General features: G+C 51.4%; 1 protein-coding gene across 3 annotated transcripts in view; it reads right to left on the reverse strand.

Annotated features, from left to right (window-relative positions):
- EEF2K (eukaryotic elongation factor 2 kinase) overlaps positions 1 to 22,182 on the reverse strand; it is a 40,850-nt gene extending 18,668 nt beyond the window's left edge. The window contains exons 1-8 of one of the 3 annotated variants that reach the window (XM_078867171.1): positions 21,936 to 22,182; positions 12,865 to 13,029; positions 12,451 to 12,577; positions 9,697 to 9,732; positions 6,633 to 6,733; positions 6,325 to 6,385; positions 5,052 to 5,089; positions 3,686 to 3,857 (exon numbers count right to left, since the gene is read on the reverse strand). In XM_078867171.1, coding sequence (XP_078723297.1) covers positions 3,686 to 3,857; positions 5,052 to 5,089; positions 6,325 to 6,385; positions 6,633 to 6,733; positions 9,697 to 9,732; positions 12,451 to 12,577; positions 12,865 to 12,989 — 660 coding nt within the window. In that variant the 5' untranslated portion in view covers positions 12,990 to 13,029; positions 21,936 to 22,182. Of the gene's footprint in view, positions 1 to 3,685; positions 3,858 to 5,051; positions 5,090 to 6,324; positions 6,386 to 6,632; positions 6,734 to 9,696; positions 9,733 to 12,450; positions 12,578 to 12,864; positions 13,030 to 14,182; positions 14,260 to 21,935 lie in introns of those variants that run through there. The other 2 variants (XM_078867172.1, XM_078867173.1) reach the window with 2 other exon arrangements.
- Between the last annotated feature and the right edge of the window lie 660 nt (positions 22,183 to 22,842).

Consider the following 22,842-nt stretch of genomic DNA (forward strand, 5'->3'; position numbering starts at 1 on the left):
CGTGCCACCTTGTACCACCCTGTACCTCTCACCACCACCCACCTCCACCCTCTGCCTCTCACAAACACCCACCCCTCCACCCTGTCCCTCTCACCAGCACCCGCCTCCACCCTCTGCCTCTCACAAACACCCACCCCTCCACCCTGTGCCTCTCCCGGTAACTATCGGAGAGCCTGATCGTTCAGTAGTGTCGGAGCCAGCACCGTGAGATTACTCTTGAGGGCAGGGTCACCAGACGGGCGGTCATCTCCTGTTGGGGCGCTTGTCAATGACGGGCGGCGGCAGCCCGCTGTGGCACCACCCACGTCCACGGTACCACCGTGAAGTAAACCAATGAACATAAAACGAAAAACCAATAAACGAACAGGTCCTATCATGTAGGTGTGTACTTCGCGAGTGAGTGTAATCATTACCCACCCGTCGATAACAAAAAATAACCATGAGCGTTGTCATGGAGAATATAAATAACAGAATAGACACGCAGATAATAACACGTCTTATTTATAGATCTGTCTCTACGTAAAAAAAATGTAAGTCGTTTTTATACCACCCATTGGCCCCCAAAGGAAGTCTGGAAAAGAATAATCATTCTTTTCAGCAGCATTGATTGAGTATGAGCAGATTCTGGACTGCTTTTCGACATAGTGTCTCATCAGCAGAAGTCAGAGGATTGCTGTCGCCAGTATCGTCAGGCTCCTGTACACCACCCATTGACCCTCGGAGCCACAGCTTAAAGAAAGAGTCCTTGCCTATATCATCTGGCAGTTCACCAGCATCGATTCAAGCTGTAATGATGCGGCCCTTCGTGAATTTAAAACAAACCACGGACCGAATGCAGAAGCGGACACTCAAACATTCTCACAAGTGCGACAGAGAACTCCAAACAATGGGCCACGTAACTATGTGTGATAGCAGTGGGTGGGTGGCGAGTGGATCAGTGAGTGGGTGAGCGGATGAGTGAGGAGGTCGGCGAGGAGTACGTGGATGGGTCAGTGGGTAGGGCGAGTGGGTAGGTGGGTGGGGCGAGTGGGTAGGTGGGTGGGGCGAGTGGGTAGGTGGGTGGGGTGAGTGGGTAGGTGGGTGGGGTGAGTGGGTAGGTGGGTGGGGTGAGTGGGTAGGTGGGTGGGGTCAGTGGGTAGGTGGGTGGGGCGAGTGGGTAGGTGGGTAGGGCGAGTGGGTAGGTGGGTGGGGCGAGTGGGTAGGTGGGTGGGGTCAGTGGGTAGGTGGGTGGGGCGAGTGGGTAGGTGGGTGGGGTGAGTGGGTAGGTGGGTGGGGCGAGTGGGTAGGTGGGTGGGGCGAGTGGGTAGGTGGGTGGGGTGAGTGGGTAGGTGGGTGGGGTGAGTGGGTAGGTGGGTGGGGTGAGTGGGTAGGTGGGTGGGGTCAGTGGGTAGGTGGGTGGGGCGAGTGGGTAGGTGGGTGGGGCGAGTGGGTAGGTGGGTGGGGCGAGTGGGTAGGTGGGTGGGGTGAGTGGGTAGGTGGGTGGGGCGAGTGGGTAGGTGGGTGGGGTCAGTGGGTAGGTGGATGGGGCGAGTGGGTAGGTGGGTGGGGCGAGTGGGTAGGTGGGTGGGGCGAGTGGGTAGGTGGGTGGGGCGAGTGGGTAGGTGGGTGGGGTGAGTGGGTAGGTGGGTGGGGTGAGTGGGTAGGTGGGTGGGGTCAGTGGGTAGGTGGGTGGGGCGAGTGGGTAGGTGGGTGGGGCGAGTGGGTAGGTGGGTGGGGCGAGTGGGTAGGTGGGTGGGGCGAGTGGGTAGGTGGGTGGGGTGAGTGGGTAGGTGGATGGGGCGAGTGGGTAGGTGGGTGGGGCGAGTGGGTAGGTGGGTGGGGCGAGTGGGTAGGTGGGTGGGGTGAGTGGGTAGGTGGGTGGGGTCAGTGGGTAGGTGGGTGGGGTGAGTGGGTAGGTGGGTGGGGCGAGTGGGTAGGTGGGTGGGGTCAGTGGGTAGGTGGGTGGGGCGAGTGGGTAGGTGGGTGGGGTCAGTGGGTAGGTGGGTGGGGCGAGTGGGTAGGTGGGTGGGGCGAGTGGGTAGGTGGGTGGGGTCAGTGGGTAGGTGGGTGGGGTGAGTGGGTAGGTGGGTGGGGCGAGTGGGTAGGTAGGTGGGGTGAGTGGGTAGGTGGGTGGGGCGAGTGGGTAGGTGGGTGGGGCGAGTGGGTAGGTGGGTGGGGCGAGTGGGTAGGTGGGTGGGGTGAGTGGGTAGGTGGGTGGGGCGAGTGGGTAGGTAGGTGGGGTGAGTGGGTAGGTGGGTGGGGCGAGTGGGTAGGTGGGTGGGGCGAGTGGGTAGGTGGGTGGGGCGAGTGGGTAGGTGGGTGGGGCGAGTGGGTAGGTGGGTGGGGTGAGTGGGTAGGTGGGTGGGGTGAGTGGGTAGGTGGGTGGGGTCAGTGGGTAGGTGGGTGGGGCGAGTGGGTAGGTGGGTGGGGTGAGTGGGTAGGTGGGTGGGGCGAGTGGGTAGGTGGGTGGGGCGAGTGGGTAGGTGGGTGGGGCGAGTGGGTAGGTGGGTGGGGTGAGTGGGTAGGTGGATGGGGCGAGTGGGTAGGTGGGTGGGGCGAGTGGGTAGGTGGGTGGGGCGAGTGGGTAGGTGGGTGGGGTGAGTGGGTAGGTGGGTGGGGTCAGTGGGTAGGTGGGTGGGGTGAGTGGGTAGGTGGGTGGGGCGAGTGGGTAGGTGGGTGGGGTCAGTGGGTAGGTGGGTGGGGCGAGTGGGTAGGTGGGTGGGGCGAGTGGGTAGGTGGGTGGGGTCAGTGGGTAGGTGGGTGGGGTGAGTGGGTAGGTGGGTGGGGCGAGTGGGTAGGTAGGTGGGGTGAGTGGGTAGGTGGGTGGGGCGAGTGGGTAGGTGGGTGGGGCGAGTGGGTAGGTGGGTGGGGTGAGTGGGTAGGTGGGTGGGGCGAGTGGGTAGGTGGGTGGGGTGAGTGGGTAGGTGGGTGGGGCGAGTGGGTAGGTGGGTGGGGCGAGTGGGTAGGTGGGTGGGGTCAGTGGGTAGGTGGGTGGGGCGAGTGGGTAGGTGGGTGGGGCGAGTGCGTAGGTGGGTGGGGCGAGTGGGTAGGTGGGTGGGGCGAGTGGGTAGGTGAATGGGTGGGTTTATCGTCAAGTCAGCAACTCTCAGACAAGGTGATTGAACGGCTAAATCACATACAGGAGAATCTCTAACAGTTGCCCTACGTAAGCCGAAGACAAGGAAGTAAAGTTTAATGTCATTTTTCTGAATTGCAAAGATGGAACAGTTCAGCCACGGGTGTGCATCTACAAGCCTTGACTTAAAGCTTTCGTGATTGCAGGAATTCAAGGAAAACCGAAAGACTCAAAGAATAAGATAAGAGCCATATGTTGTTATGGGGTCATGTCTTCTTGTAATCTGGCTCAAAGGAGATGGGGACCCATTCAAAAAGCACAGGTGGTAACATTACCGCAGGTGGTGCGTTTCTCAAGGCCGCATTGATTGATCAATAAAAAAAAAACTCACACTCGTGAACATTGCACATGCGCTACGACGAAGGGCCGTAGCCCTAAACGTCACGAGCGTGCGCATGTGTGAGCGTGCGTACGTACGCGTGCGTGTGCGAGCGTGTGCACGCAAGCTCGCGACAGCGTGCGTGCGTGAGCGTGTGTGAACGTACGTGCGTATGCGAGCGTATGTGAGCGTGCGTGCACGTGTACGCAAACGTGCGCGTGTACGAGACACGCGTGCCCGCGCGGGTCCACCTTCTTGGGCGGGTTGTGGCGGTTGTACTCCTCGCCCCACAGCTTGGCGTCCATCTGCAGCCGCACGTCCTCGAAGTAGACGTCGCGCGTCACTGGCTCCATGTAGCGCTTGACCACGTAGTTCGACGCCGACTTCCACTGCTGGTGACGCGCGAAGTTGGACAGCTTCTTGCTGTGCATCGCAACAGCAGCAGCGAGTGAAGGGTCAGAGGTCGGCCACGACTCAGGCATCGCTTGCACAGGTCTCGCTTGCACAGATCTCTCTCCGGCACTCTTCCTCAGTATGCATTCACTCATCTTTCATTACAAGACATCATTCATTCCACCTCTCTCTGCTGCACTCTCTCATGTACTCCATCGCTCTCTCTCTCCTTCACTCCCTCAATCTTGCAATTGTTGTCCTTTATTGCTATTTTCCTCTCTCGATCACTCCTCACTCTCCCAGACACTCTCTCCTCTCTCTCTACTGGTCCATCTCGATCACAGTAAGCTCTCCCCTTGCTCTCTGTACCCTTCTCCCCATGTCACAATCACGCTTGATCGTTTCGTCTCTCAAAGTCTCCCTCCCCACCTGACTTGGATTGCAAGCCGCACTTCCTAATCTGAGTCAGTCACATTCTTGAACTGCTGCAAGTCTTACATCTGCAATACTTTACAAGTGAACATGAGGAAGTGGGGCTACTCCAGCGACTCCGGTGAGACACGGCCCGTTGAACATCCACCGGTCTGTGTCGGCCCTGCAGGAGTCGCGGCGCTATAAACGACCTGGCTATGGATACACACCAGGCCCATATCACTATGGGCCTATGGTCTATCCACTGCGAGCATTCTCTGGTTTAACACTCATGAGACAATGTCATAAAAGAAGGCCGTCTCTGGTGTAGGCCAATCAGTTTCAAAGACAATGCATCTTATATAATTATCAGAGTAAGTTTGTTTGCACGTTTTGCCACAAGTACGTGTGGCTGATGCAGACTTGATGCCTTGCAATAAGTATCTCTTTGGTGTTTGAACATCTTTACACCCCCTGTTTTATTGCCATAATGGGTAAAGCTTATTCTAGATTTTAAGTTTTCGTGACTGAAAGGGCCCATACCCTTTGGGTTTTTCGATAAAGTCTCTTTTTTACCTACGTGACTTTACCGAAAAAAAACAAAGAGTATAAATCCTATTCTTAGTATTTTCATCATTTTGATACTGGCAAAAAGGGCCCCACTGTTTATTTTGAATTGTTTAGCGCTTTAAAGTGGAAGGGTAAGATGAGGCTTAGTCAAAATCCACGACTGACAAACTAAAAAAAGCCTGCGCTCCTCGTAACCATAGCCTGTGCATTCTAAACGAGGATACGGTTTCGTTTTGAACTTACGTCCGAAAGCACTCCCTCATCGCGCCGCGACCAAATGGCTGTTGGGAACACGAAAGGAAAAAACGAGCGTGTCAGTGCGGAGCCATCGCGACGTGACCACACAAAAGCAAACAACAACAATAACTTATTTCACATTGCGTATGTTTACATAACACAGGCGGAGTGCTGGTGCAGTGGTTAGCACATTCACTGTTCTTCTCTGACCACCCCAGTCATCCGAGTTTTGATTTCCAGACACGGCTAACATCAGCGGCGAGTCAAAGCTGAACCGGTCCTTTGCTCCTTTGCTTAAATAACAACAACTGCCATTCGCCACTAAGTGGCGGTGACGTCACCACGACGCTTGTGCCAGGCCATGTGCACCTTGAGGCCACGTGAAGTGTCGAACGCCCGCTGGCAGGAGGTCACGGGGCAGACACAGGTGCCACGGGTCGATTGACTGAGATAACTGACATGAGTGGCTGATGCACCACCTGTGCCCCCTACTGTGCCAACTTGTTGTGCTTTAGCCACCCGGCACTCCGCTCGTTGTTGTGAGCGTCGCTCCTCCGCCCTCCGTTGTTGTTGGAGGGCAACTGCCTCTAACTGCCCAGTAGCGTCCTTCACGAGCCTCCTCCACTGAGGCCGATCTTGACACCGCTAGTACCAGTCATCGGCATTGCTTAAATGAACCCACAGTGACCAGCATGGTGAAGTATGGTCAAATAAACCTCCCCCCCACATCTGACGTGGCGTGGGAAGGCCTTCACCCAGCAGGGGTATTGTTGACTAGTTACTTATTACTTATTCTATCTACATTTATAATCGGGCGCCACTGTGGAGAGATATTATCTCCTTCGCCTGGTGTGCAGGAGGCCATGGGTTGGATCCTAGACCCTGACGATGCCTTTTGTATATTTGGAGTTCCCGTGATCCCTCTCTCTAACGTGGTCGTGTCGGATGTTCTTCTCTGGGTTTCTCTGGTATTGCCCTCCATATTGAGAAACCTGCGTTCAGATTATTTGGCTGCGACTATAAATTCCCACGCGTGATGATGATATAAGCCACTTCGACGAGCTATCATCATGGCCATGTCGCCTCTGAAAAATATTGAACAGCGCAATGGGATCTACCTGGTAAATAAAATAGTAAAGAGCAAAAATTAAATAGCAAAGAGCAAAAAAGAAATGTGCAAATAGTTTTGGAACCCATGGTGTGTCAAGACACAGGAATAGTGCAAAGCAAAAGAAGAAAAACAGCATTTGTTTAAAAAAAAATATAAATAAACGTGCACCTGCTTTGCCATTTTCATGAAAACTTCATCCTCCACCCACTTGGATGTCAGCGCGTTGTACCTGTGTTGCACGCCACACACACACAAACACACGGTCACGACGGCTCCGGTCGTGCGGAATTAACTTTCAAATCACCTCTTTCATTTATTCTCCCAGGCAGCCTCTCGATGCCATTTTAAGTTCAATTTGTGGGCCCCCCCCCCACCCCCGGAACCTCGCGGAACGAGTTTGTTTAAGTTTGTTATTCTCTAACCTTAACTGTTTTAATTGCAGGTGCAAGGTGAGCCCAACAAGGGCACCGCCCCACCTGAATCGCGTTGCCACCTCCGTCTCAATCTCCTCCAGGTGGAACTCTGCCCAGGGATCCGGCATGTGCTTGGCCTTTTCCACAGCGTGCCGCCATGCCTCCTGCACCGCCACACCACCACCACCACCAATAACATCATCACCAACAACATCAGGAACAACATCACCAACAACACCATCAACAAACACCACCAACAACAACACCACCTTCATTCCTATGTCTACTGTCATCACCGCCAACACTACCATCTCCATTAGCAGTTATCACAACAAACCACCATTATCAAAACCATCACCGCTATACTCAACACCACCACAAAAGAACACCACCACTGTCATCACCAGCACCACCACATTCATCATTTCCAACAGCACCACTGTCATCATCACCATCCACTGCAACCGCCACCACTACCAGTCGCAGTGCTAACCGCCGCTTCAACTGCACTCGTGAATTAGTTGCACAAAAACCCATTTAGACCGCGATGAGCAAGTGGGATCATGGACCCGTCGATGCAGAGCCCATGGCAATCACGCTATGCCAGCCTACGACTGAGGACCCTACTAGGTATCAAATAAACAAGACCCGGGCTAATCGAGGACATGCCGGCAATCTAACTGTAAGCAAGCGAACGTAAACACTGCAGGTTCCTCGTGCGTTGCGCTGCAATCCCGGTGACCCAAACTCAATTATTCGGTTAACACATCTGTAAAAATATTTCGACTGGTCAGGCCTTCCCCGAGGTTGGACTTCAGCATTCAACGAGCACCCCGTGTGTAAACATCGGCCGGGCAAGCGTGGCGCTGGCCCACAACATCCCCTCGTGACATACACCAGCCTCCCTCATCGCTGCCTGTGTGAACAGAGTTTGGCCTGACAGCCTGTGTAGCCTACACGGGGGAACTTTGTCCTCAGGCCAACCCAACACCGACCATTCTCCAGCCCCAGCAGGCGCCGGTAGAGGCACAGTGTGTTTTCATCGCAGTCAGCAGCGCGTGTGAGTTAAGCACACAGACCTCAACGCTTCTACAAACACGGCCCACCCAGCAATCCTGGCAGGCTTGCACCCTTTTGTCTACATATATGTTGAAATTAAGAGCAAAAGTGGAAAAGCCAGTTCCACAAATGAGCCGGATTTTAAATATATACAGTGTAAACCGTACTGACGGGGCAGTTCTCAGAAGTAACATCACTTCACTTTAGGTCCTATTAAGTTCTCAGGTCAATTTTATTTCTCGAGATCAGAGCACCAGCGTTATGTTCACGCTGTACACGTGCTTCAGCCGGAGTCACGGTTCCAGTTTAACCAGGTGTGAGAACTTGCGAGGCGAGGGACGCCGCTCCTCCTCCCCGTCTCATTTGCAAGGGCGGTGGCGAGACCCACATGTGCGGGCAAGATGGGAGGGTAGGACGCAAGGCTCACGGGAGAGGCAATGGAATGTTTCACGCGGATGGCAAAGCCTCGGGGATGTTGCTGACCGTGACTCCCTGCGGCGTCCACCATCGCACCTCACAGCGTCCGTGAGGACAGATTGGGATTTTATTATTTTTTTCTCTCGATACAAATCAAATATTCCATAAGAGGTGGCCGGGGTGGCTCAGAGGTCTGAGCACGGAGCTGGTCGATGGCTTCGGCCCGGTCATAAATTAGAATAGTGAATTACAATGGAGGAATCCGATGAGCCATGAAGCTCTTTTTCACAGAAATGACTGCACGTGAAAAAAAATCCATCGTATTAAAATGTGGGTATTCAATTAATGTCGTAAATAATCTAGCGCCTGACAATTTAGAAACAATTTTTTTTATATGATTTTGTGATGCCAATGAACCTCTCTAAAGCATGGTACATAGAAAATACAGCAGGGACAAGAGGTCAGCTGAGATTAAAGACTTAGTTCTGTCATATCTCCTTCTGTGGACCGTTCTTTACCAAGTGCTGGTGCACTGTTTTGCAAGAGTGCCCCGTGGATTGGTCGTCTTATGACGCGACTCCAATGGCGCAATTCTGAACGAAACTGACAAGAGCGAGAGGGACTCAAATATTTTCCAACTGCTTCTACCGAGGAGGCCTGTTAAGTGTTTTGCAACTCTAGCCATTGTGCGGTATCGTGCCTTTATGGTTCGGCGGGGGTCACGGTGAACAGCAGCCCCCCAGAAAAGGTCATGAATCACAGCCATTCCTACATGACGATCGGATCGTCTTACCCCCTTTTTGCCACTGCCACATCCGAGCCACACCAGTACCGGGGGGAGGGCCCTCACGATATGGGTTGGTTTTCCCACTGGCGATTTGCCGAGCCGAGCCAGAACCAAACCGTGAAATTCTGGCCTCGCGAGACATCTCAATTTGGCTTGGAGTGGGGGGCCAAGCAGGGCCAGGGGGCGGCGTTATTGTTTTTTATAGGTTACGACGCGACTCGCTGCGTGCACAGCGAGCGGCATGGCTTGCGTTCGGCAGTGGGGGAACGAAGTGACAAAAAAAACACTGGCTCCGGCTGAACCCTTTGTTGGGGCTGGCTCGGCACGGCCCCCGGCGTGGCTCGGTTGTAGCAGTGACAAAAAAACGTATTGGTGAATGTAAAGCAAACACAAAGCAACAATGATCTAAAGAAAAAGACGCCGCTCAAAAAAAACTCACAGCTATTATATGTTCTAGAGAACTACCCACCCCGTGCGGTTTGCCTGCGCTGTCTTACACGTGCTCGAAGCTTCGTTAATGGAAAAAAGAATGTAAAGTTATTCTCGAACATTTAATTACAGCACCTCCGAGTGATGTCACCTGCGATCACACAGCCGTACATCCCACAGGGCGAGTGCAGCGACATCGCGAGAACACGCTGCTCTGACTTCAACGTCTGTTTTGTTTCGCGCATTCACAGAGTACGTAGACTCATGTCGTACGGTCGCACAGACACGCCGTCCATCTAAACGCATAGCGTCTAAAATAAAATAAAAACGCATCTCAAGGAGACGCGAGTTGTTTGTGTGTTTTTATGAGCGACGTCTTTCCTTCAGGGGGAGGGCGACCGGGAGTGAGTTTTGATTAGAAGAGAACGAACATACCCGGCCCTGCTGCAAACCAGATTTTCTCATGCCATCCTTGACACCCAGCATCGCACCGCACGCCAGGCAAGACACGGGATGCGCCCCCACGCACAAGCAGCATTCAGGCGACACGCGCAAAATCGGGCAAGACATAAAACACAAAACAAAAATAAACACAAACAACATGATTAGCCAGACGCTGGGGAAAGGAACGAGGCGATGAAGCAAGGGAGGCTGAGAAGGGGGTTGAGGGCGAGGGGAGGAGGGGCGGGGGGGGGGGCAAGGATGCGGGTGGTGGTGACGCCGCAGCACGGTTTGCCGCACGTTGCAGAGGTTTGCCGTTCAAGATCCACGACCGTGCTGGTGAACACCTCCGGGAGCATTAACAATCAATAAAACACTTCGTCCGCTTCATGGTGGTCCTCAAAGATTGAGTGAAGTAATTTTTTTAAAAAGCAGTACGCCACACGTGTTCCTGCGTCACGGTCGAAGTTTTGCGAGAGTTAACAAACGTAAATTGTCGTGACCAGCAATGTGGGCGGTTGAACACACTGTGGATGAGGCGGAACAAGTCGGTATGGTAAGCCGAATCGTCAACACGGGCGGAGGAATTATTGAGGCTCACGGGAAGAGTAACCGTGGTTATAGCAATAGAAGAGGACACAAGGAGGCGATTGACCGCTGGGTGAGCGAGCGAGTGACTGGAGTGAATGGGCGAGTGGCTGGATCATCAATCAGCCCCGACTACCATTGGAACCTCCTTTGCCAGTAGCAAAGTATGATAATTGTTTTTTTTACCCTTTTATCTGGAAAAAAAACTGACACCTTTCGGCGTCATCTGGTCCAACACCATGTGAGACTAGGCTCTAAGAAAAGCTGTCTCGGGTGTGGACCAATCACTTTCAAGGAAAGTGCATACATTATCAGAGTTGTGTGTTTTGTTTGCATTCCGACCGCAGGTATTGTGGTCAATGCAAACATGACTCCTTGTAAAAAAGGTGTCAGTTTTGTTGCCAGATAAAAGGGTAAAAAAACAATTATCAGCCCCGACTAATTTAAGTGACTAACGTGATGGCCCCCTTTTGGGTGGCAAATTTGTCACATGTAGGCACCACGCATCGAAGCAAAAATAAAATTTACTTGGCTTCTATCGAGACGAGTGAGACAGGAACTGGGGGCTCCACCCCACGTATCCATCGCGACAGTTTACTCCGACCATAGCCGGCTTCGTTCGTGGCGCAGGCTGCTAACCACGGGGGACCACCGCTCCACCCAACAAGAATCTATATTGTATTCAAATCAAGCGCTTCCTTCGATTCATTGAAACAAAATAAAACTTTTAAAAAAATTCCCATGGGAACAGAGATGCAGACCTCGTTGAGGAAGGAAGTCTGCCCCTAGGTAATCAACTTGGCTGCGGTTGCCACTCAAGGCAGCCAGGTTTCCAGAGTGATTGTTTTTTTTGTTGTTTTGTTAACACACAATCTCATTTGATTAACTGCGGCTTTGGCAGGGACGGTTGAACAGCTCGACGGCTGAACGCTCGGTGGGGTCGGATTGTGTTGCGGATATTAATAACGGTTATTTCTTTATTTAAGGGAACGAAAAGAGAGAGATATATTCTCGTTTAAAAAAAAACACCATGGCAAAATGCGTGATAGCACATATTTCGATAGATTGGGTCATATGAAAACAACAACAAAGTCGCCCTTGAAGAAAAGCTGTGCTGGTCAATGGGCTTTACTCGGGGAAATAAACGCAAAAGCAGTAAAGTCATAAAGTGCAGGAGAAGCGGAGATTTTTATGAATGTAATAACTAAGCGCCTGTTACCAATTTACCCGTAACGCACCCGATTCTCGTTAGGTCACGGGAGCCAAAAAGAGTTGAGCTTGGAAAGTGTGTGGATGGGCGACCGCCACCGTGTGAAAAAAGACCGGTGCAGTGATAGGCGTAGCGGTGAAGCAGTGCAGCAAATCGACTGTTGCTCTGCACCCATCTTCACCAACCAACACTGACCAGCGTGGTGAAGTATGGTCAAATATTCCTCACGGCTCGCAAGGCGTGGGTAGGCGCCCTCATCAAGCAGTGGACTGACAAAGCAGATTGGACGTGTACACGAACGATAGATCAGCACGGCTGACGGACCGAGTGCGAGACTGCGTTCCGTGTGTCGCCAACTGTCTTGACGAACCAAGTGATTGCCTCATGCACTCGGAGATTAAACGATGCGGCTGCTGCAGACGCTACTCTTCCCAGCTGTAAATGTGGCTGTCGCAGCTGTGTGGATGTCCACGCACGTGGCCGTATAACGGACGCGTCTTGTTGCAACAGATCGCTGCCCGGGGTTTGAACCCAGCGCCTCGGCCGTGTGGGCCTCAAGCGAGCCGACGTTTGGTGTGCAACAACTAATCGATTCCGCAATTAAATCATTTGTTGTTACCATTATGATTTGCTTCATTCATTTTGGTGGCGAGGTGGCAAAGTGGTTCGCACACCGCTCTCAGAAGCCAACAAAATGAGTTTTATTCCCGGTGAATGATATCACCAGTGGTGGGTGGCCGACATCAGCGGCGAGCGATATCTGAACCGGTCCTAAATCAACCGAGTTCAGTCCTAATGGCACAGGCATGGGGATGGGGGGGGTGGGGGGGGCGGCCTTCATACAGTAGCGGACACACAAACGGTCTCCCTGCGTCGCGCCGTTCTCCCCGCGTTCGCGGGTGTTTAAGCGATGGGGCGTTGGTGACGCGATGACCCGCGCGTGCACTCACCCGCACGCGGGGGGAGACCTTGGGCCGGGGGGAGTTGGCGGCCGGGCCAGCGGAGACCTGGGCCGCCGGCTTCACGTGCTGCGGGGAGCTCTTGTCCACGACCTGGATCTCGGTGATCGGGCAAATCCTGCAGGGGGTCACGTCGGGAGGGGGGGGGGGGCGATGGGAGTAACCGATTTGACGCGGTCTCGCATATGGCAGCGGGTAATTTGGATCATCACTGCACGGGCACAAACTAGTATTCTTCCTTAGATTTAATAACAATGCATTTTACGAAGCGCATCAACTGCGATGGCTCGCTTCGCGACAGACAACAACGGGAGTTGCGTTCATCTCGCCTTGCTCAAAACGGAATTTTTTTTACTCCAGGAGGGTTTGAAACATTGATATCTCGCCAGAAGTGCGCAGACTCACCGGAAGTACTCGTCCCCATCTTCGTCATCGCTCTCCCCGGCGGGTTTCTGCGGCGGGCGATCGCGCGGCTTCCTCAGCGAGCCCTCCTTCTCGTCAAAGTGGAAGATGAGCTCCTCGTCACACATGTTCGCTCGAGTTTACAGGGTCTTCGCGAGCAGCAAGGGCCTGTGCCGTCGTGAGGGCATGGGGGTTGGGGTGAGGCGACGAGTCCGTCGATTAAAATCCACTCTAACGTTTCTGACGCACGCATCAAGTGGTGCACGTGGGGGGGGGGCGAGTCCACAGCCGGGCCGTCAGTTGCACAAACAAATCTCTTTACAAATTTGCGCAACCTAATTGGTTGTTTACGTGCACCCAGAGACGTCCAAATAGGAGAGATTCAGCTGCATGCAACCAGTCGGTCAGCTGTGGACGGACCCGGCTTCAGAATCGACTGCACGATTTATCCGAAATGTACGCCAAGAATACGCACGTTACCTGTCGGCTAACGGAACGTAACATACGGGACAGACAATGCACGCGAGCCGAAATAGATGAGACAGACAATACCGACGAGGCGGAACATACCAGACAATATGAACGAGACTATAAATAAGCAAAAATCTAATCGTGAAGATTCATTGAATCACTGGGAAGAAAGAGGTAGGGGGTGGAACCATTACATTCCTAACACCCACACACACACCCCCCCATGCCCCTTGCTCCCTTAACGGTGAACTGTCCAATCAATTAAGTGGCGTCTGAAGAGTCGACGTCAAGTGGAGCAGTCATCGACAACAGCAGACAGCTGCAACTACGACGGAGAGCGCAACTGGCCAAAGGTCGGCGACATCACCATATTCTCCGCACCTTCTTCTCCGTCCGTTTTAAAACACAAGTTTCGGATGCGTCTTATAATCCGGAAAAAGACAACGTTTTCATCTGAAAAAAGATGCGTTCAAATATAGTTGTTCGGAAATCAACTTCCAGAAGACAGTTCTCCAAAGCAAATACACAATCACCCAGACACAACAGGAGAAACCACCGGCCATTCAACATAAATCCACCTATAGAAACATCTCTCTCTCTCCACCCATTTTGCTCTGGAAGTTGGCTCTCTGTAGGGCCGTCTTCTCCCGCCGATTATATAACTAACTTCATTCAAAACGACCGCCCAAAAACATTACGTTTTGAGGTGCGTCTTACATTTCCGGAGCGTCTTCTAATCTGAACAATACGGTAAATGCTCAACTCACTCATCGAGTGCATGTGCCGGACGGTGCCGAGTGCCGGGTGTTTTTATATCTGGGCGTGCGCCGTGCCACCCTGCACCACGCACCTGTGCACGCCGCGCCCCCTCGAACGCTCGTGCCCTCCACAGCGAGAGATCGGCTCAGCGGAGCTCGGCGTAGAAACTGGAGCAGAGCTCAAACCTCCCGATGAATCCCACGGCGCTCGCGAGACGTTTGGGAGATGCACGGGACAGAACGAGAAACGCCGCGCCCTGACGCGTCGTCGGGGGTCTAACTGTCGCTGGCAGCCAAAGGCACTTTTGCAGAGCCCGGCGTCGATGAATGGTGCGCTGGGTCGTTCGGTATTTGGCTTAGAGGGACGTTTAAAAAGACTACCCCCCCCCCCCGTCTATTTATGCCAGCGCTGAAATGCCAACGCGGCAAGTTTGTGGGGAAAAATAAATAAATATTGCGAGCTCCACGGCCGCTTCCAGTCGGTGAACTCCGAGGCGACGTTGGCACAGGCCAAGTTCCACTGAAAGAGTCGACTAAATATAGCCGCTCACTGAGCGGCGGGCCAGGGCTCACCACGACCGCCATCGTCGTCGCACTCCTCCACCGACAGCCGGGTTTGCACCTGCGAGGTCATCGGCGATCATTGTCGTCATTAGATGTGTCACGGGAATTTTCGATGGGATGGAATTATTTTAATCCCTCGTCACAGCGATTCCAGTAATCGTCGGGACTCATTCGAGGGTTGCGATTCAATCCGAGGACCGAGCATCATTTCGTTTGTATTGTCTGTTGTTCGTATCAGCTCGATTTTGCAATTTTGTTCGCTCCATTCGCCTGAATCGTCACGTCAGTAACATCCGCATATCAAATGCATAGAGCATAAATTACAGTTTCTCACATGTATAATACGATGCGTGTATCAAGAGTGCCTGATCATTATCGCACCGTGCCTGATGATTATCGATAAGACACCGGAGATTGCTTCGAAACCGCCAACGTGCCCAGCTTAAGTAAGCAGGGGTATGTAAACATGTTTGTTCCATTGGCAGCAAACTGCCAAATCATCACTTACAAGTGTGCTCCTGCAAAGGAGGTCTATTTGCACGCAAACAGTGAAGACAAATACAAAAGGGTGACGATGAGAGTGGGGTGTGTTCCGTGCAAGCGAGGCCTTATCTTGGCAGAGGTGCAGCCCACGCACTGCAAGTCAAAGAACTGAACCCCTCCCCAAAGACAAGGATCCCCCATATAGCACTGTCGGGGGCAAGTGCTGGTAGAGTATGTGGGGGGTGGTGTGGCCAGGACCACTCCCAGCCAACTTTGTCTCCCCAGTAGCGATGTTGATGCACCGCACCGGGTATTAATTTAAGGCCGAGGCGACCTAGAGGACCAGGACCGGTTCAGATAATCGACACCGGTGTGGGCCGTGAGCGGGAATCAAACTCGGGTTGCCGGGTTCGTAGCGCAGCGTGCTAACCGCGACACCACCGCTCCCACGCACACAGTGGTACAACAACACAGACGTACTGACACACAGAGGTACACGTGGACATATTGACCCACCCACATAGAGATACAGCAGAGAAACGCGCGTGTATACGTACACAGACATACTGAAAGACACGAGCACACATTGACTAATACAAACTTGTGCGACCAGACACACAAGCGCACACACACACCCTGTGCATCAATAACAACAGCTGCCATTCGCTGCCATTCGCTGCCAAGTGACAAGAGATGTCACCAGGGCACTCGTGCCAGACTAGGTGCACTTGGAAGCCATGCGAAGGTCAGGCCAATCCACACAAACACCAAAGAGCACCCATATAGCCATTACCGAACTGTTGTGGCAAGTGGTGTTCGTGAGCACCTATTTTAAGGTCAACACGGAAAACTACTAGACATTGCCAGAACCACGCCCAATTGTCTTTACCCACGATACCAGGTGCAGTTCTCATTTGAGGCTGCGTCGACATAGATAGATTCCAGGTAAACTAAGGTTTACCTTTTTGATTCCAGGTCAACTAATGTTTACCTGGAATCAAACTCATACAGCAAGGTTCGTAGCTCAACTCCCCATACAAAAAAACATACACATACACACAGACAAATCCCGCAGACAACTCAAACAATGCATACACACACATACGAATTGCTAGAACAATAAAATTGTAAACGTCATTTCAGTTTACAATGCAATTGACCTCAGGTCTGCACCACACACACACACGACACACATCCCACACACTGCGCTGTGCACGCTCACACTTCCCACACACACCACGCCCAAACACATCACACACACAGCCACCTGTTGGGGCAGAGAAAGGCCTCACGAATACCCTTGATCGATCGAGGTCCCAGCAGCAGCAGCAGCGTCTTAACCCTTAGAGACACAAGTCTACAAGTTGTGGCTCAGGTCCAATTACAACCGGCTCAGGGGCAGCTGCGTGCTCCTAGGGGTCACCGCTCGGCCAGTTGCTGCCACGGGTGGCTAGGAGATGTTAACTACCTCGCCTGCTATACACAGGAGGTCGTGGGTTCGATCCCGACCCTGGCGCCTGCTGTATATTTGGAGTTTGCGTATTCTCCCCGTGGTGGTCGCGTGGATTTTTCTCCGCGTTCCTCCGTTTTTTTTCCCCGCCACATTTAGAAACACGCTTTGAAGAGTATTTAGTTGGTCTAAATGTCCACATATGCCACTTAGTTGAGCTTACATTTGCGTGTTCTCCCCGTTGTGGTCGCGTGGATTTTTCTCCGCGTTCCTCCGTTTTTTCCCCCCGCCACATTTAGAAACACACTTTTATGAGTATTTAGTTGGTCTAAATGTCCACATATGCCACTTAGTTGAGCTTTCATTTGTGGCCAGGTTGCTTCTGATAAATGAAACGCTTAGTGGGCCTTACCTGGTAAAGTAAAACATTGTTTGAATAGTTCATTTGAACAGTTTTGACTCTCGACACAGTGGGGGGGTGGAGGCCGTATCAACATTACAATAGTCTCTTGATCATCGTAAAATATAAAGCAAACGTTAGTATTGCAGCTTATAAAAGATATGTGTGTGTGTGTGTACAGTATGTGTGTGACCTCATTTGTAACTTTATCGACGCCGGGTAGAAGTATGACGACAACAATTCAATTTTAATTTATAAAGCGCCCTTAAACAATCGTTCTGAGGGCGTGTCTGACTTCGTGGGTCCTCTTAAGCTCAGCAACAATTTATTGTCTGTTACCGAGCACGGGGCCAAGGGACCAGGACGCGAGATAGACGATCAAATCCGCAGCACTATTAAAGCTGTGATAAGACTGAACGTGTGTGTGTTTTTTTAATCGAGCAAGGCTATATGACATGGGCAAAGAGCCGAAGGGAGGGAGACATTTAAATGCCGAGCAGTGCCGGGCGGCTGAAGCAGGAAGAGGAAAACTAGGAGGCGACGGGTTTACCTCGGATAGCCACCGAAGTTAGACCAGAGTAACACATGATGAAGTAAATAGGCGTGCCGAGAGCAGGTTGGAGTGCTTTGGTAAAGCTTAACTTAAATAGGAACGCACCAATCTGCTTTAATGAGTCACATTTTCAATCAGTCCACGCCAACTGTTATGACATGGTTCTGCAATAATAATTTCAACTTGCAACGCGTACACCATTCCATTCACTCACTCTCGTTAGGAGAGAATCACTCAAGAGGCACGAGAGTAACCACAGACAAGCTGAAAGGCAGCCACACGAATGAGCCAGCACCAATAACTGGCTAAGTTCTGCGGTCCTCTATATGTTAAGGCGTTACAGGCCAATGAATGCGTGTTTTTGCACGTGTGGAGGAAAATGGAGCACCAGGAGAAACCACGCGTGGCGGAACCGTTCTATCCCATAGACAGAACAGGTGGAGTCCACATCTTTGCTGTACTGCCCTCTCCTACCAAACCAATGGAACACACCGAATACCGCCTCTGCAGAGACGCACGCTTGGAATGAACACACGGATTGCAGAAAAGAGGGCATGCAAAGCGCATAACGCAGATTAACGACACGCCTCAAACGGTTGATGAATGAAATTAAAACTTCTTGGGCAGGGAAACGCGTCCACGAGAAACGTCCACGGAGGAGACGGAGTGATGAAATCCGCTCTTGTCGATTGTTACATCGCAAGTGATGGCTGCTTGGGGAGGTCTTCATCCAGCAGTAGATTTCCCATGCCTGATGTTGTTGTTGTTGCCATTGTCATTTTGAGATATTACACAATTGTGTTGCTATATTGTGAGATGCGTTGAAATCTTGATTTGAATCTTTCGTGACTGCACGAATCCATACTCTTTGGTTCTTTCGGTAAAGTCACGTAGGTATATATACCTGCTATTTACCCATTTGTCTTCTTGCATTAAAATATTAGGCATGTTAACTCTTGAGATGTGTTCACGCAATTAATTGCCAGGGGTGCTATGACAGCATTAGATTACCTTACTTGGCGTGTAATTATGCTATGTTACAATTGCCATACAGTTCGAAACGCACGTTAAAGCCCAGCGGCGTCACTCTTCAACACTGGAGTCAAAACGTCAAGAGCCTTGCTCAGATGAGCATTGAGGTGGCGCTAATCTCCTGTTTACAGCCCCGAGATGTAAAATCCACATTCCTATAGCAGGGGCAAGTCTCTTTCAAAGGACAGTGTTGACCTCCCCACAAAGTGGCTGCAGAGTCAACCGCCCCAAACAGGATTTGAACTCGCAAACCTACCGACTGCGAGCCGCTTGCTCAGCAAGCCGAGTCAAGGTGGCTTGGAGATGTTAACTACCTCGCCTGGTATGCAGGAGGTCGTGGGTTAGATCCCGACCCTGCCGCTTGCTGTATATTTGGAGTTTGCGTGTCTCTCTCTCTCCCCGTGGTCGCGTGGATTTCTTGACCGGGTCTTCCAGTTTTACCCTCCTCGTTTAGGAACACACGTTCAGAGTATTTAACTGCTGTAAATGTCCACACGAAGACGAGCCACTTCATTGAGCTATCTATTTGTGGCCAGGTCGCTTCTGAAAAATAAGTTAATACCGTTCGTCCGTGGGCTTCGATCCCGACCCTGACGCCTGCTGTGTATTTGGAGTTTGCGTGTCTCTCTCTCTCATCATCATCATCACGGTGGCTAGGATATGTTAACTACCTCGCCTGGTATACAGGAGGTCGTGGGTTCCATCCCGTGCATGTTCTCCCAGTGGATGCGTGGATTTTTCTCCGGGTCCTCCGGTGTTTCCCTCCACAATGGGCTGTTATAAATTTCCACGTGATAAGCCACTTCATTTGGCTCTCATTTGTGGCCAGGTCGCTTCTGAAAAAGAACTGTTTAGCTCAGTGGGCCTTAACTGGTAAAATAAAAAATAGTTTTTAATAGTTTATAGAGTCATTTCATGCCAAGTGCTGGTCATTGAAACCTCTCAAGTATCCAATGACGCAGGCAACGCATGAATGATTTGAAATACTGTCCAATACATTTGGTGCGAAAGAAGCTAAACAAACGGTACATCCAAACATCAGCAAAGCACCCATGTTATTTTCTTGCATGCCACGTGACTACAGCGTTGATTGTTTGAAAAAAATAAGAATAGGTTTTACCCTTTCTGACAATAAAACAGTTGTATTAAGATTTTCAAACACCAAATAAACCTTTTTCAAGGCATCAAGTACTGCATTAACCACACGCAGTACGTGTGAACACGCAAACATTATCTGGTAATGTATTGCATTGTCTTTGGAACTGATTGGTCCACATCAGAGACAGCTCTCTTTGAGCCTAGTCTCAAACAGTTTTAGACCAGAGAACACCAAAAGGCGAACAGTACAAAGACATAATAAACGTTTTTGGGTTAGATCGCGTTATTTATAAATGTGTCGTAACCCTCCACCACCCGACACGGCCAATCAGTAAAAAAGTGTCACGTTGACAAAAGACAAATAGTTAACTACTTGAGCCCACCGGTGTGTTGAAGAGTGAATCCACAACATTTTAATTTTTTGTTGTAAATGTTGAGTACAAAGACAATGCTTATCAGAGCATTTGCTGCATTGCTTGTAATGTACTGCATAGCAACAATGCACTCCGTCTCCGATATAAGCGTGGCTACAGTACTGCGTTACGGATTCGCTCTCCCACCGTAGATTCGATCGATTCAACACCGGGCAATACAAGATTTACACCACACAAACCCAGGCGCACCATTCAACCATTCACCGACGCGCACGGACCAGCGTGGTGAAGTATGGCCATTCAACATTCACGAAATGCGTTCATCCAGCAGTGGACTGACAAGAGCTCACCCCGCGTGCCGCACTGCAGACCGATTGCCGATTGATGCGACTGCCGACTCGTATACCACGTGCGCCATGCCAAAACAAGAATCGATTCTCAAATCCAGGATCTACCTCCCCTTCCAGAATCGATTCCCAATCAATTATCACCGTATCAATACAACCCAACCTAAGCGGAATCGCTAGGGAATCGATACGATTCGAAGAGGCAATTTCCAGACGTACAGTGGGCATGCGTTAATCAAAGACAAAAAAATATCTTTAGCGGACGTTTGGGGTGGAGTGAAAGGCACGGGGGGGGGGGGGAAGAGTTGGGCCCAACACCACGCCGATGATCGCCTTTGATTTCCCAGTGCCGATGCATTCATTACACACCGCACCAGGGGTTGATTCTGAACTTGGGGCCCAGGACCGGTTTGATTATTCGCCACCGAACGTTGACCGTGAGCGAGATTTTTTTTATTTTAAACTCGGGTCCCCAGGCCGCGTGTTACTAACCACTGCGCCACCGCTCCCCCCGGCTCTGTCGCGCATTGAATCGAAAGACACGAGGCCACTCCACTGCTGGAGGCAGTGAGATTAACGCGACCAATACTACTTCACCTCGCTGAAGTGCCGTGCTGCTGTAATATTGACATGGGTGTCAATCTGCAAAACCCACATCATCGTCGTCGTGGATTGGACACGTGTGAAAAAGAGCTTCACGGTTAATCGGTTTTCCTCCAGGATAAATAACAATCCTGATTCTGATCATCATCTCGCGATCCCGCAAATGTTAACGATCCACACAGCAAGCTTCCAACACACACACACAACACTGCTTTTCATCGCTCCATCTCCATCGGTGCACGTTTCCGTAACCCCAAATCTAGACAATTGACAGCGGATAAGGGCAACAACCATCACGCTGGTCACCGCGGATTGGGTGAAGCCGATGACATTGACTCGTTGAGATAGCGAAGCTCATCAACTGCACGCCGGCAAAATTAATAATTGCTCCTGAAAAAAAAACTTAAGTTTCTTGTTTGCGTAATCTACAGCGGAGCGAAATCTCTCCCGATGGTTCTGACCATACTTCGCCACGCCGGTCATCGCTGGGTGGGCGGGGGGCGGAAACTGACGGTGAATTCGCTAATTAAAAGCCAATTAATTTCACGCGTCACCTCAATTTTCACGCGCGAATTTTTTAAACGGAATCTTAAAAGCGCGCCGAATCAGCTCCACCACGGAAGGCCATCGATCATACTTCACCGCTCAGGTGACACCAAGACGGTGGTTGGGTGAAGCTTAACGACGACGACGGCGAATGCATTCGCTCATCAAGCTACTTAACTGTGTGCATAACTTCACCTTAATTAGCGCGCGCGAACATTCATAGAAGAATCTGCGAACGCAGCGAATTCGCTGCACCACGGAAGGCCATCGACCATACTTCACCGCTCAGGTCACCACGACGGGGTGGAGGAGAGGGGGGGGGAAGAAGGCGAGCGATGAGAAGCATAAATGACAACAATTAGCCACCAATTAGCTTTGGCAAATTACCGTCTCACCTTAATTGCTCGGGGCTCCGCGGAGGCGCCGTTCCATCCGACGGAATCGGCCTCTTCCGCCGCCAGCGAAGCGCCTCAGAAAAGTGCAAATAAAATCTTGACGATGTTTTTACTCCGGATCGCGCGGTGCATGCGCGATTTCGACGAGGAACTGATCTGTAAATAACTGTTTATGTATTAAAAAGCAATGTTGTTTTAAGGGATTTAAATTTTTATAGTTTAAAGCGCCTGCAAACCACCCAAAGAGGGGGTTGAGGCGGTCGCGGAAGCCTCCACCGCGCATGCGCGTAAAGCTGGTGGTGACGTCACAGGGGATGTGGGGTGGGGGCCGCGAGCGGGTTGTTTTGGTGGGGACGTCACAAGCAACCCCCCCCCTCCACACGCACCGACCCACGTGACCCTCTGTGAATGCCACGCAACGTGGATGATGATGTTTAATGAATTTTTTTATTTTATTTTTATTTTCCATTTACGTAATTTACCGAAAGAACCAAGAATATGATGGTGGTTGATGATGGAGGAGCGATGGACACGTTCTTTCTCGCTCGCTCGTTTATCAATCCGCTTGTCGCGTCGAAAGTTTCGGCGGTGATTGACACGCGTGATGATTAAATCCAGCAACATCCCAGCCGTGGACAATCCGCCGCTGCATGAAGGCATCCATCCCTCCCTCCCGCCAGCAGTGCCGGATCATCCCAGTAGCACAAGCAGCTACATATGGAGTAGCTACGGGCCCCGCACTTTCAAGGGCCCCGCGCTAAACGCTTTCAAGCTATCAATTCCGGTTCAGTGATTCTGTACTTGCTCTATTACTATAGTACTATACCGCCTTCAACTTTTACGAACGACTGGGTGTTTAAGTTTTGATTTAAAGCTTTCGTGACTGCAGGGATACATATTCTTGGTT

The sequence above is a fragment of the Lampetra fluviatilis genome, chromosome 23 (assembly GCF_964198595.1).
Source record: "Lampetra fluviatilis chromosome 23, kcLamFluv1.1, whole genome shotgun sequence".
Lineage (NCBI taxonomy): Eukaryota > Metazoa > Chordata > Hyperoartia > Petromyzontiformes > Petromyzontidae > Lampetra > Lampetra fluviatilis.